The 13,014-nt window shown below is 36.7% G+C and overlaps 1 protein-coding gene across 6 annotated transcripts in view; it reads left to right on the top strand.

Annotated features, from left to right (window-relative positions):
* The window catches only part of RNMT (RNA guanine-7 methyltransferase), a 37,429-nt gene that overhangs the window by 1,663 nt on the left and 22,752 nt on the right, over positions 1 to 13,014 (top strand). For 3 of the 6 annotated variants that reach the window (XM_001171239.4, XM_063795510.1, XM_054672127.2), the window contains exons 2-6: positions 2,315 to 2,443; positions 3,162 to 3,620; positions 6,151 to 6,286; positions 8,694 to 8,819; positions 11,839 to 11,951. In XM_001171239.4, the coding sequence (XP_001171239.1) occupies positions 3,204 to 3,620; positions 6,151 to 6,286; positions 8,694 to 8,819; positions 11,839 to 11,951 (792 nt within the window). In that variant the 5' untranslated portion in view covers positions 2,315 to 2,443; positions 3,162 to 3,203. The remainder of the gene's footprint in view (positions 1 to 2,314; positions 2,444 to 3,161; positions 3,621 to 6,150; positions 6,287 to 8,693; positions 8,820 to 11,838; positions 11,952 to 13,014) is intronic. The other 3 variants (XM_001171256.5, XM_063795512.1, XM_054672128.2) reach the window with 1 other exon arrangement.

Genomic DNA, 13,014 nt, shown 5'->3' with positions numbered 1-13,014 from the left:
AGCATCTTTTTTTTTTTTTTTTTTTTTTTTTTTTTTTTTTGTGACGGAGCCTTGCTCTGTCGCCCAGGCCAGAGTGCAGTGGCTTGATCTCAGCTCACTGCAACCTCCACCTCCCGGGTTCAAGCGATTCTCATGCCTCAGCCTCCCGAGTAGCTGGGATTACAGGCGCACATCACCATGCCCGGCTGATTTTTGTGTTTTTGGTAGAGACGGGGTTTCACTATGTTGGCCAGGCTGGTCTAGAACTCCTGACCTCAAGTGATCTGCCCACCTCCGCCTCCCAAAGTGCTGGGATTACAGGTGTGAGCCACCGTGACGGCCTCAGCATCCATTTTTTAAAAATCTTTTCGATAAAAGCCGTTTTAACCGAGATGAGATGGTATCTCATTGTGGTTTTGACTTGCATTTCCCTGATATTACTGATATTGAGCATTTTTTACATATATACCTGTTGGCCATTTGTGTGTCTTTTAAGAAATGTCTATTCAGATCTTTTGCCCATTTGTAGTAGGATTGCTTCTTTTTTTTGCTATTGAGTTGAGTTTCTTCTGTATTCTGGTTGTGAATCCCGTCAGATGAATGGTTTTGCAGCTATTTTCTCCCATTCTCTAGGTTATCTCTTCACTCTTGTTTCCTTTGCTGTGCAGAAGTTTTTTAGCTTGATGTAATCCCATTTGTCTGTTTTTGCTTTTGTTGCCTGTGCTTTTGAGGTCTTACCACAAAAATCTTTGCCCAGACCAGTGTCTTGAAGCATTTCCACAATGTTTTCTTCAAGTAGTTTCATACTTTTGGGTATTAAATTTTTCAGTCCATTTTGATTTGATTTTTGCATATGGTGAGAGAGAGTGGTCTAGATTTCCCAGCACTGTTTTTTGAAGAGACTGTCTTTTCACTATGTACGTTCTTGGCACCTTTGTTGAAAACAAGTTGGCTGTAAACATGATGCTTGGTTTTAAACATTCTTACTCATTTTTGTGGTCATCTGGAATGCTGTGTCATTTCTTCTGACCTAATTATGTTTTTATTATGTCACATCTGTGATATCATGAAAGTGACATAAGTAAAATTCATGCTTAAATCTCAATATTAATTTTAGGTAATAAATATAGCTAAAGATAAGTCACATTTCTTTATTTGAATTTAAAGCCAATTTCCATTAGGAAATCAATGGCAGAGGAGGAGAAATAGGAATTTGATAAGTTGGTATCCAGTTTTTCTAGATAATCATTTTAAGTATTTGTTCTGAAAATTACTTTTCTGATTTGTTGTTGTTGTTCTCTGATTCAGTTCTATTTGGTACCTCTTGGTATTTTGTTACCTCAAATGGTGGGTCATGAAAACTAATAACCATTGAAACCCTTACCCATTCATAGTGAGTGACTTGTTACCCATTCCTTTAAGCAACTTGATTTCTTATTCTTTTTCGTTATCCAAAAGGCTTTTTATTTATTTACTTTTTTTTTTAAGCACAAACACTTCCTTCATGAAAAAGCTTTTTTTTTTTTTAAGTGGGGTCTCACTTTGTTGCCTAGGCTGGAGTACAGTGGCACAATCATGGCTCACTGCAGCCTGGACCTCCTGGGCTCAGGTGATCCTCCTACTTCAGCCTCCTGAGTAACTGGGACTAAGGCATGTGCCACCATGCCCAGCTATTTTTTGTAGAGACGGGATTTTGCCATGTTGCCCAAGCTGGTCTCGAACTCCAGAGCTCAAGCAGTCTGCCCACCTCGTTCCCCCAAAGTGGTGGGATTACAGGTGTGAGCCACTGTGCCCAGCGAAAGCTTAACATTTTAATAGTGGTGTATAAGCTATAAACATCTTGAAAACATGATTTACATTGAGCTTCTCCATAGTAGGAGGTCACTAAATTTGTTGAATGGCTTAATAAATGAACCACCATAATTCTTGCCCAATAGATAGTTCAGTTATTTCTCTCGCTTTCCCATCTTAATGTAGGTCTAAAAACATATTTGAAAGAGACTTAATGGTCATCAAACTGCAGGCTGAGTCCTGAAACTTGTCTAAAGCCATTTCTACTCTCTCCACTTTCTACCTAATTGGAACACCCATTATGAAATATGATTTCAGAATTCTTGCTGTAGAATCCCAAACTTTTTCTGTTCTTGATGCCCTTAGTGTCCATAGGCCAAAAGAAATATAACAGTTCCATTTATTAAGTAGTTTACCCCAAAGAATTTAAAAGTATTTATGGTCTAACAACTTTATGTCTGTTTAAAAAATTAACACACATAAATTGGGGGGAAAGGTAATGTTTCTGTTTTATTCTTGATTAATCACAATCCCTTACTAACAGGATGTGTGAACCTATTGGGTACTGTACAACTTCAAGCCTCGAAATCAGATAGGCACCACCAACCTCATTTCCTGTTTCACCTTGATTTTCTGTGATACCAAAATCTCAGCTTCACAAAGTCATTGAAAGGTATGTAGTGCAATCTATTCAGCTGGAACTGTGCTGTACTTAAAGCTGGTAGTTTCTGTGATATCTTCCACATTAGGTTCTGTGGTGCCTGTTTGTTATGGTGCCAACCATGCAGAACCAGGGTTATAGAGTAAGGATCAGAACCAAAATGGAACTGATTCATGTGTATCCCCACTTCATTTGTCAGCTTTAATGCCAACAGTGACTTTTATGAATAAGATTATAGAATTTTGGGGGGATTATAATTAGTACTGCCATATTCAGAAATTCATACATAGTATCAGTTAACATTTTTTAATATGCTCTCTACAATGAGATTTTTTTAAACTCCTAGTTGATCAAATTCTAGTTAAAATTATTTTAGGCCAGGCGCAGTCGCTTACGCCTGTAATCCCAGCACTTTGGGAGGCCGAGGCAGGCAGATCACCTGGGGTCAGGAGTTAGAGACCAGCCTGCCCAACGTGGGGAAATCGCGTCTCTACTAAACATACAAAAAATTAGCCGGGCGTGGTGGTAGGTGCCTGTAATCCCAGCTACTGGGGAGGCTGAGGCAGGAGAATCACTTGAACCCCAGAGGCGGAGCTTGCAGTGAGCCGAGATCATGCCATTGCACTCCAGCCTGGGTGACAAGAGTGAAACTCCGTCTCAAAAAAAAAAAAAAAAAAAAGTTTTAAAGTCTTAGTGTTTACAAGTAATACCAATTTTTTTCCTATTCTAGTGTTGGTTCATGAAGTTTTACCATCAGTTCAAGTAATCATAAATGGCAAATTCTACAAAAGCAGAAGAATATGAAAAGATGTCTCTTGAACAGGCAAAAGTGTCAGTGAATTCTGAAACAGAGTCTTCATTCAATATTAATGAAAACACAACAGCTTCTGGGACTGGGCTTTCTGAAAAGACTTCTGTCTGTAGGCAAGTAGACACAGCAAGAAAGAGAAAAGAGTTTGAAGATGATCTTGTAAAGGAAAGTTCTAGTTGTGGGGAAGACACTCCATCCAAGAAGAGAAAACTTGATCCTGAAATTGTCCCAGAGGAAAAAGATTGTGGTGATGCTGAAGGCAATTCAAAGAAAAGAAAAAGAGAAACTGAGGATGTTCCAAAAGATAAATCTTCTACTGGAGATGGCACTCAAAATAAGAGAAAAATAGCACTTGAGGATGTTCCTGAAAAGCAGAAAGTATGTTCAGTGTATTTTCATTTATTCATAATAGAATATGTAAGTTTGAAATGTGGAACACCCGTGGATTCATACTGGTTTTTACATAATAGCTTAAGAATATTCTATTTTTAATAGATATGGTCTTAAGACAAAGTAGGCTTTTAACTCTTATGATTTCTGTTAAGGTGAAACATCTCCTGCTAATGAGATAGATTTTTTAGTTTTTGTTTGTTTTTATTTTCTAATGAGATAATGTTTATCTTATTTTAGAATATTTAACTAGAAACTTTTTTTTCCAAGACGGAGTCTTGCACTGTCGCCCAGGCTGGAGCGCGATGGTGTAATCAAAGCTCACTGCAGCCACAACCTCCTGGGCATAAGCAGTCCTCCGGCGTTTTTTAAAAAGACTAGAGTATGAGATCCAAATGATTTACCTATTTTTCTTTTTTATTAGGTGTTCAGCTCCAGTTTTTTTGTCAGAGGTTATCACTTAAAGGGATAACTTTTAAAATTATACCTAGCTTTACATCCCTTTATTAATGTAATTCCTTAAACAGTTTTCAGCTTCTTATTAATGTATTTTACATACTGTTTTAGTTAAGTGAATGCAAATGCCTAATATTTAGCAAAGATATTATAGGGCAAGTTGTTTTCATCTGGAAGTACCACATTAGAAAGGAATTTGAGGCAGAATCTGGAGTTAGAGGAAAAGATTACTTTAATGAGTAAATAAAATTCTGCTATTGGCCCTTATGAGGAAAGTGACTGATAGTGAGGCTTTTTTCATCAATGGAATGTGAATTCTTGTAACAGAGGGGAGCCCTTTTTTTTTTTTTTTTTTTTTTTTTGAGACAGAGTCTCGCTCTGTCTCCTAGGCTAGAGTGCAGTGGTGTAAACTCAGCTCACTGCAACCTCCACCTCCCGGGACCTCCACCTCCTGGGTTCAAGCGATTCTCCTGCCTCAGCCTCCCGAGTAGCTGGGACTACAGGTGCCCACCACCATGCCTGGCTAATTTTTGTGTTTTTTAGTACAGATGGGATTTCACCATATTGGCCAGGCTGGTCTTGAATTCCTGACCTTGTGATCTGCCCACCTCAGCCTCCCAAAGTGCTGGGATTACAGGCATGAGCCACTGCGCCCGGCTGGGAGCTTGTATTTTAAACATAGTTTTCAAACTTTTACTAGCCCCAGAACCCCTTTTTCAACTGAAAATCTTACACTTAAACCTGTTACGTAAAATAGGTGAAGGATTTGCTGAAAGGCCTTTCGGCACATCAGTGAGATTCAGCACTTTGGCCGAAAAGGGAGGTAGGAGGATCCGAAGCCCTTTACCTATCATGGCATTTTTACAGGATTTCTAGGGCCTCAGGAAGCACAAATTGAAAACTGTTGGGTTACATGTAACATATATAATAGCATTATTATAATAGAAATCACTAACACTGCACATAGCCTACTGAATTCTAATATCTCTTTTTTTTTTGAGAGTCTCGCTCTGTTGCCCACGCTGGAGTGCGGTGGCCTGATCTCGGCTCACTGCAACCTCCACTTCCTGGGTTCAAGCAATTCTCCTGCCTCAGCCTCCTCAGTAGCTGGAATTACAGGTGTGCACCACCATGCTCAGCTAATTTTTGTATTTTTAGTAGAGATAGGGTTTCACCATGTTGGCCAGGCTGGTCTCAAACTCCTGACTTCAAGTGATCCTCCCACCTGGGCCTCCCACAGTGCTGGGATTATAGGTATGAGCCACCTCACCCAGGCCTAATCTCTTTATATACATTATCTTATTTAATTTTCACAACAGCTTTATAATAATAATGTAATTATAGCTTATTCCTAATTTATTCCTTTGTAGAAACACCAAACATTGACTGTCATTTATTGAACTGAATAAATCAGAACTCTGGAAGAGTACTGGGTTTATTAAGACATTGACACTAAAATTAATGCAGATGAAATATCACAATGAAAATTTTAAACCTAGAGATGTTTTTCAAAATAAGGTGATATGGTTTGGGTGTGTCCCTACCCAGATCTCATCTTGAATTATAGCTCTCATAATTCCCACATGTGTGGGAGGGACCTGATGTGAGATAATTGAATCATGGGCGCAGTTCCCCATACTGTTCTCATGGTAGTGAATAAGTCTCACGAGATCTGATGGTTTTATAAGGGGTTTCCCCTTTTACTTGGCTCTCATTGTCTCTTGCCTGCCGCCATGTAAGACCTGCCTTTCACCTTCCACCATGATTGTGAGGCCTCCCCCGCCACGTGGAACTGTGAGTCCATTGAACCTCTTTTTGTTTATAAATTACCCAGTCTCCGGTACGTCTTTAGCAGCAACATTAAAATGGACTGATACACAGGGACACAGAAAACAAATCTTAGGTCTAATGATAATTAGTGAGACTTCTGTGGTTAATTGCCATTGTTTAGTGAAGTTTACCAATTCTAATAGCATTTTATCCATTCACAGGTCAGATGTTCTGAGGCTTATTTTTACCATGTTCTGATCCTTGATTTTTTTCTATTCTCTTTTATTTTCAGAATCTGGAAGAAGGACACAGCTCGACAGTGGCTGCCCATTACAATGAACTTCAGGAAGTTGGTTTGGAGAAGCGTAGTCAAAGTCGTATTTTTTACCTAAGAAACTTTAATAATTGGATGAAAAGTGTTCTCATTGGTATGATCCAACACCAAGCTACTGAGTCTTTAATTCCTATTCATTTAATTATCAAACCTTGACTTTATAAAGCTAGAGCCAAGACTAGGTCTTGAAGACAAATTCTTCTAATATTTACTTTTGGTTGACTGTGTAAGATTTTAATGAGTGTTTAATTATTATGTTAATCAGGTTTTCAGAAGGCAATATTTTTTTTAATGCACAGAATTAAGGTTACCTAGTACTATTAAGTAGTGATTCTATTTTACTCTAATAGTTTTGGAGCAACTGCATATTGTTGGTTAAACATTCAGGTTTCATTAAGTCAAGAAATAGGCAGGGTCTTGATTTGTTTAGGCCTTCAATTGGTTGATAAAGATCATGTGTATTACATTGAGGATAGATGAAAACATTCAACTTTTTTGAGCCAACATTTTGTCTATGGAAACTCACCTTTGAAATTAAAATGAAAGTGAACAGAAAAAATATGATTCAGAATACAATTCTTGTCGGCACCATAAGATAGGGTAAAAAAAAAGAATATAATTATTGCTCTGTATATTTAGTGCATTAAGTAGACTCTTAGATAAATTTAGAGAACTTTAAAAAGTGGTTTGTTTTAAAATTTTTCATAATAAAGATTTTTTTTTAAGCCTGTCAGGAAGTGAGAATGCTTTCTTAATTATACTAGAAAGAATAAAGTGCTAATTATGGGTACTTCCTACTAGTTTTGATGATAATTTACTAATTTTCAAAGATAAATTACCTAATCTGATAAGTATTAGCAGTAGGAACTAACTAGGCTTACTTTGAACACATTTTAACATTTTGTATATCACTTGTTTTTAACATTCATGTTCTGTTACAAAAATATTTATTTGACTCTGCCATGTGTCAGCTTAGGCTAAATGAGTGTTCACTTTTTTTTTTTTTTTTTTTTAAGATTAACGTAATGGCATTTTCAGTCTCTACTCACAAGGTTCTCTCTCTACCCCAGTCCTAATTTCTTTTCAGCCTTTCTCTTCCTTCATTATCCTCAATGATGCAGATAACTTATTGGATTTTTTATGAATTCTTATTTATTCATGTATTTTTATTGAATAACTTTTTCGAGTCCATATTTTCCACATTGTTACATGTATTATTTCTATAATCAGAAAAGAGGTATTTTTTTTTAAAGGACTGAAGTCAGAGTTGGCAAAATTGTCTCTTGGCATATACAGGGTATTCTTTCCTTCTTCAGCTGTTCTAGCAGCTCTCTTGATGTGTGCTTTGCACCTGTCTTTAACATCCTAATACAATCAGTGTGATCTGTGCCAAGCTTTCTCTCTGGCTTTTTCCTTTCTCAACACTCATTCTTTGTCACTCATTTTCTCTTTCTTCTTGGTGCTTGTAGCTTGGTAAGTAAACAGTTGAGTATAGTTCTTGAATGTGATAAAGGCTTTTTTGAAATTGTTTCTTGATGATTTCCTCTCTCGTTAGTCTTACTGTATATAAATGCAGAGATTTTATAATTGTTTTTCGCTCTTTCAGTATTTTTATGCTATTAAGATTCATGGCAGAAAGTTAAATATTATGGAACACTTGTGCTTCTGTTGAAGTTACTTTAAGTTCCTGCAGAAGGTGAAAGTACTTGTACAGGATATTTTAGCCATCAAAATAATACACACCTGAAAGTGTCCAGCTCAGTGATAAAGACAAGGAGAATGTATCTAGGATTCAGTATTGTATCAAGTTTTAGAACTGTTGAATACTTAACTTGCCGGAGAATATTAATATGCTTTTAATCGACGTTTGAACAATTTGCCTATTGATGTTTGGTTGCCTACTGATTTTATCTGTTGGCTGTTAATGTCATTTAGTAGACTGGGGTCTACCAAATTCTGATGATGCTAAAACTAAAAGACATAGTGCTTTTTTTTTTTCTAGTTTTTATATTTCTCTTGGTGGTAAGCCTGACATCTTTGATAATAAGGCTCTTTTATCATTCCATAACAACTTTGATTTACTTACGTGTCTACTGTTAAACACCTAGCTATGGAAAGAGAAAGCTACAAAAAAAATTATGAATGATTAGTTTTTCTAATCCTTACTTAGCTTTTTCTCTCATCCTGAACAAGTGTTGTGTTGTCTTATATTAGAATTTTAAATATCTGCTATTTAAAATTCATTTTTGAAAGTAACATTCAAAATGCTGCCTTTATTTTCCAAAACACCAGACACGTACTCTTTAATGATAGAGGATCAGATTAATCAACTCTTAGTCATATTTTTAGTTACTTATCAAAAGTTACAAATTACATAAATGGATGTGTAATAGTTTATGTTACATATTGGGCAAAAGATAGTAGGTTATTAGAGGTAACAGTTTATACTTCAGTAAAATTGAAGAAGAGGTAGTTTATTGTGACTGATTTCTCTCTTTTAGGAGAATTTTTGGAAAAGGTACGACAGAAGAAAAAACGTGATATCACTGTTTTGGACCTGGGATGTGGTAAAGGTGGAGATTTGCTGAAATGGAAAAAAGGAAGAATTAACAAGCTAGTTTGTACTGGTAAGATAAATAATGATATGGGAAAGAATAATTTGTAGTCAGATAAATGGAAAATAAGAAGGATTGTCTCTAATTGCAAGATATCTGGGACTATGCATGAGATGGGTTTTTTTAAAATTAATTACGGCCTGACGCGGTGGCTCATGCCTGTAATCCAACATTTTGGAAGGCTGAGGTGGGTGGATCACTTGAGGTCAGGAGTTTGAGACCGGCCTGGCCAACATTGTGAAACCCTGTCTCTACTAAAAATACAAAAAATTAGCTGGGCATGGTGGTGCACACCTGTAATCTCAGCTACTCAGGAAGCTGAGGCAGGAGAATCACTTTTACCTGGGAGGTGAAGGTTATAGTAAGACAAGATCGCACCACTGCACACCAGCCTGAGTGACAGAGCAAGACTCCATCTCGAAAAAAAAAAAAATTAGTTTCCTGATAGTTTCATAGTAAGATTAATAAGCCTGGGATAACGTTTCCTTCCCAAAAGGAAGGAAGCTATCAAAGATGGTCGGAGTCATGTCTAAAGGGCAGACTTGAAAAGGTTTCCATTGGCAAAAATAGGACAATTTTAACATTAAAATAGCAGTTGGACACATCAAATCAGAAAAACACATTGTTCACCCTTGAAGGCTGCTAAGAAACTATTCTGAAACTGATAAATTAAGGGGAGGAAATCAAACATTTGTAATCAGATGGTTGAAAAGGGCAGTTCCTTTTTTTTTTCAATCAGATAAAGAGGAATTATAGAATTAGAAAATCATAATTTTTTTCATTCTTTATGAAATAATAGATCTAGGCAATAATTTTTTTTTTTGCTACGGAAGCCATTAAGGGAAAAGTCGATAGTAACGCAATGAATCAATCCATCAATCACCTTAGCCCGGTGGTTAGTCTTAACACTGAAGTGGGACAAGCAGACATCAGCGTCTTTCTGATGTGGTGAGTTAAAAGAGATACATACCCCCACTACTGAAGTACTGCCCAAATTAGCAGTTCTCAGATTTTTTGGTTTTATGAGCCCTGTATACTTAAAAATTATTGAGGACCCCAGAAAGCTTTTTTGTATGTAATTATGGTAAGTAGCTACTGATATTTACTATATTAGAAATTAAAGCTGAGAATTTTGAAAATTTTTTTAGTTCATTAAAGTAAAAGTAACAAGGCTGGCTTTTACATTTTTGTAAATCCCTTTAGAGTTTGAAATTGCAGGAGACAACTGGATTCTCACACCTGTTTCTGCATCCAATATGTTGTGATTTTATTTTGGTTGATAAGTAGTTGTAAAATAAAGAAGTATTTTAACCACCTTTTTTGATAATTGTAGATATTCCTCTGTTACTACATCAAAACTCAGTAAGTGGTGGTTTCTTAAAGAGTAGTTACAATATGGAATCTGAAACCTTAGTGATGAACTTTTTATACTGTGTAACATTAAAATCCATTAATCTGTCTTGCACTTCCTGCATGATTTTATAGTACTTGGAAAATACTGTTCACTAAAGTTAATGCAGATCTAATTGTTGAGAATCAAAAAATCACGTGTTTAATATCACTGCCAATCAGAAAAGTATTGGGAAGAAGTCCAGCCCACAGTGATCAATACGAGTTTTTCAGGGTTGTAATTCTTATTTGAAAGTCAATTTTATTTTTGGCAACAAATACACTGTCCCTTGTCTCCCTTTAAATTAGCGGTCCCTAACCTTTTTGGCACCAGGGGCCGGTTTCATGGAAGACTGTTTTTCCACAGAAGCGGGGGGATGGAATTCTACCTCAGATCATCAGGTGTTAGATTCTCATAAGGAGTATGCAACCTAGCTTGCCTGCCACTCACCTCCTGCTGTGCAGCCGGGTTCCTAACAGGCCGTGGACCTGTACTGGTTTGTCGCCCAAGGGTTGGGGAACTTTAAGTGACAGGTTCACTTTGTTCATTTTCAAGAAAATATGTGCCAGGTTCTCAAGTCTGCATAACTGTAGTTTGTCAGTCATTCAAGTCAAAATAATTTTCTCAGAAAAAAAGTGGCCAGTACAGCTCAAAACTCAGAACAGTCATATCAGTACTGTTCTTGAAGATGACCATCATACTTTGTTAGGTAGCAGAAATGTTTTGTTACTTCCCATTTCATCACACAACATTTTAAAAAGTGTATTCAAAAGCCCAGGTTTAATAAAATTAATTTTCACTATTTTATAAAGGGTGTTCTTAAATGAAACTGTTTTTCTCCCCCTGCATATTGTATAGTGGTGAAGAATACATGAAGTACTGCCAGTACCATTTAGTGCTGCTACTTTGTATTTGTGATAAGATCCCATTGCCTTTGCATTATCAGTGTGAATTTTTAAACAGGGAAAAGGGCAGGCTGGGCACAGTGGTTCATGCCTATAATCCCCAGCACTTTGGGAAGCAAAGGAGGGTGGATCACTTGAGGCCAGAAGTTAGAGACCAGCCTGGCCAATGTGGTGAAACCCCATCCTCTACCAAAAATACAAAAAATTAGCTGGGCATGGTGGCACACAACCTATAATCCTAGCTACTCGGGAGGCTGAGGTATGAGAATCACTTGAACCCTGGAGGCAGAGGTTGCAGTGAGTGAAGATTGCACCACTGCACTCCAGCCTGGGCAATACAGCAAGACTCTGTCTCAAAAAAGAAAAAAAGAAAAGGGCTAATAACATTTTATTATAAAAATATACCCTTGGTATTTCCAAAACTGGGCTTATTGATAGTGTTAGGTTTTATAATTCAGATTGGAATAAAACTTTCTCCTTTTTACTTTGAATAAGCATTTAAAAATCATGATAGAACTTTCATAGCATCCGTACCTATTGAGACGCTTTTAGTTCCTCTTGAAAACTGATAGGGTATTTGCGTCGGAACAAAGCCCTTTTCTTTTCTTTTAAAGGAAATAAAACCTTTTCACTGGTACTAAGGCCGACTTTTATGCCAGAGTTTGTCAGTTGAGATCAATGTCTAGATTTCTGGCATTCTGTGTTGATACTTACTAATACCCTTCCATCCTTCCAGATATTGCCGATGTTTCTGTCAAACAGTGTCAGCAGCGGTATGAGGACATGAAAAATCGTCGTGATAGTGAATATATTTTCAGTGCAGAATTTATAACTGCTGACAGCTCAAAGGTACAGTTTCTTTGGTCAATTTATTTTTTACATTTTTAGTTTGGGTAAATAATTTGTTTTAAACATCAACTCAATTTTTACTTTTTAAAAAAAATTTACTCTAATTTTTGAGACAGGGTCTCACTCTGTCACCTAGGCTGGAGCACAGTGGCACGATCTCAGCTTACTGCAACCTCTGCCTCCCAGGCTCAAGTGATTCTCCTGCCTCCCAGCCTCCTGAGTAGCTGGGACTACAGGCACATGCCACCACACCCAGCTAATTTTTATATATTTTGTAAAGATGGGGTTTTGCCATGTTGCCAAGGCTGGCCTCAAACTCCTGAGCCCAGGTGATCTGCCTGCTTCCCATAGTGCTGGGATTACAGGCATGAGCCATGGTGCCCAGCTACTCATTTTTTAAAATGTGTTCTGAAACTTTAAAAATCTTGGAATATGCATTTTCACTTTCGACTGGAAATTCTATTACGATAAATTCCCTTGAATGACTCACTGAATACTTGTAATTTTTTGCTTTTAATAATTTGAATTGAAATTAGCTGTTGCTTTTCTGTATGGACATCATTTATTTTCCAGTATTTTGAAATAGAACTGAACTTATACTATGTTTTGTTCACCTTGTAATTTATTAGTTTCCCAACATATCAGAGCCTGTTTGGTTTTTTCCTACCTTCCACCTGTTTCTGAATTTCTTAAAAAGAACTGCTTCAAGGGTGAAAGTCTCACCATGAACTTTTTGTTCTTCATTGACTTATTGACTCACTGAACTGTTATAGATACCTTTAATCATACACGTTTTGTTTGAAATTTGAAAGTGAAAAAGATAAGTGGGAGTATATTGCCAGAAAGTTGTAATACGTTTAAAACATTTTTGCATTTTTTAAAAAATGCCAAACGCCAGATGTTTTTTAACTCAATGTTGAATGTCATTTTATTTTAGCTGTCAAGTAAAGTGATGAAAGGATCAACTTGAAATGTCATAATTGACTAATATATTTTAAACATGATTTCAGAATTCCTCAGTTTTTAAATACTGTGAAAGTGGGAATCAAATTATTCTGTTAAA

The sequence above is a fragment of the Pan troglodytes genome, chromosome 17, assembly GCF_028858775.2.
Source record: "Pan troglodytes isolate AG18354 chromosome 17, NHGRI_mPanTro3-v2.0_pri, whole genome shotgun sequence".
NCBI lineage: Eukaryota > Metazoa > Chordata > Mammalia > Primates > Hominidae > Pan > Pan troglodytes.
This window is presented reverse-complemented; position numbering and strand designations above follow the sequence as displayed.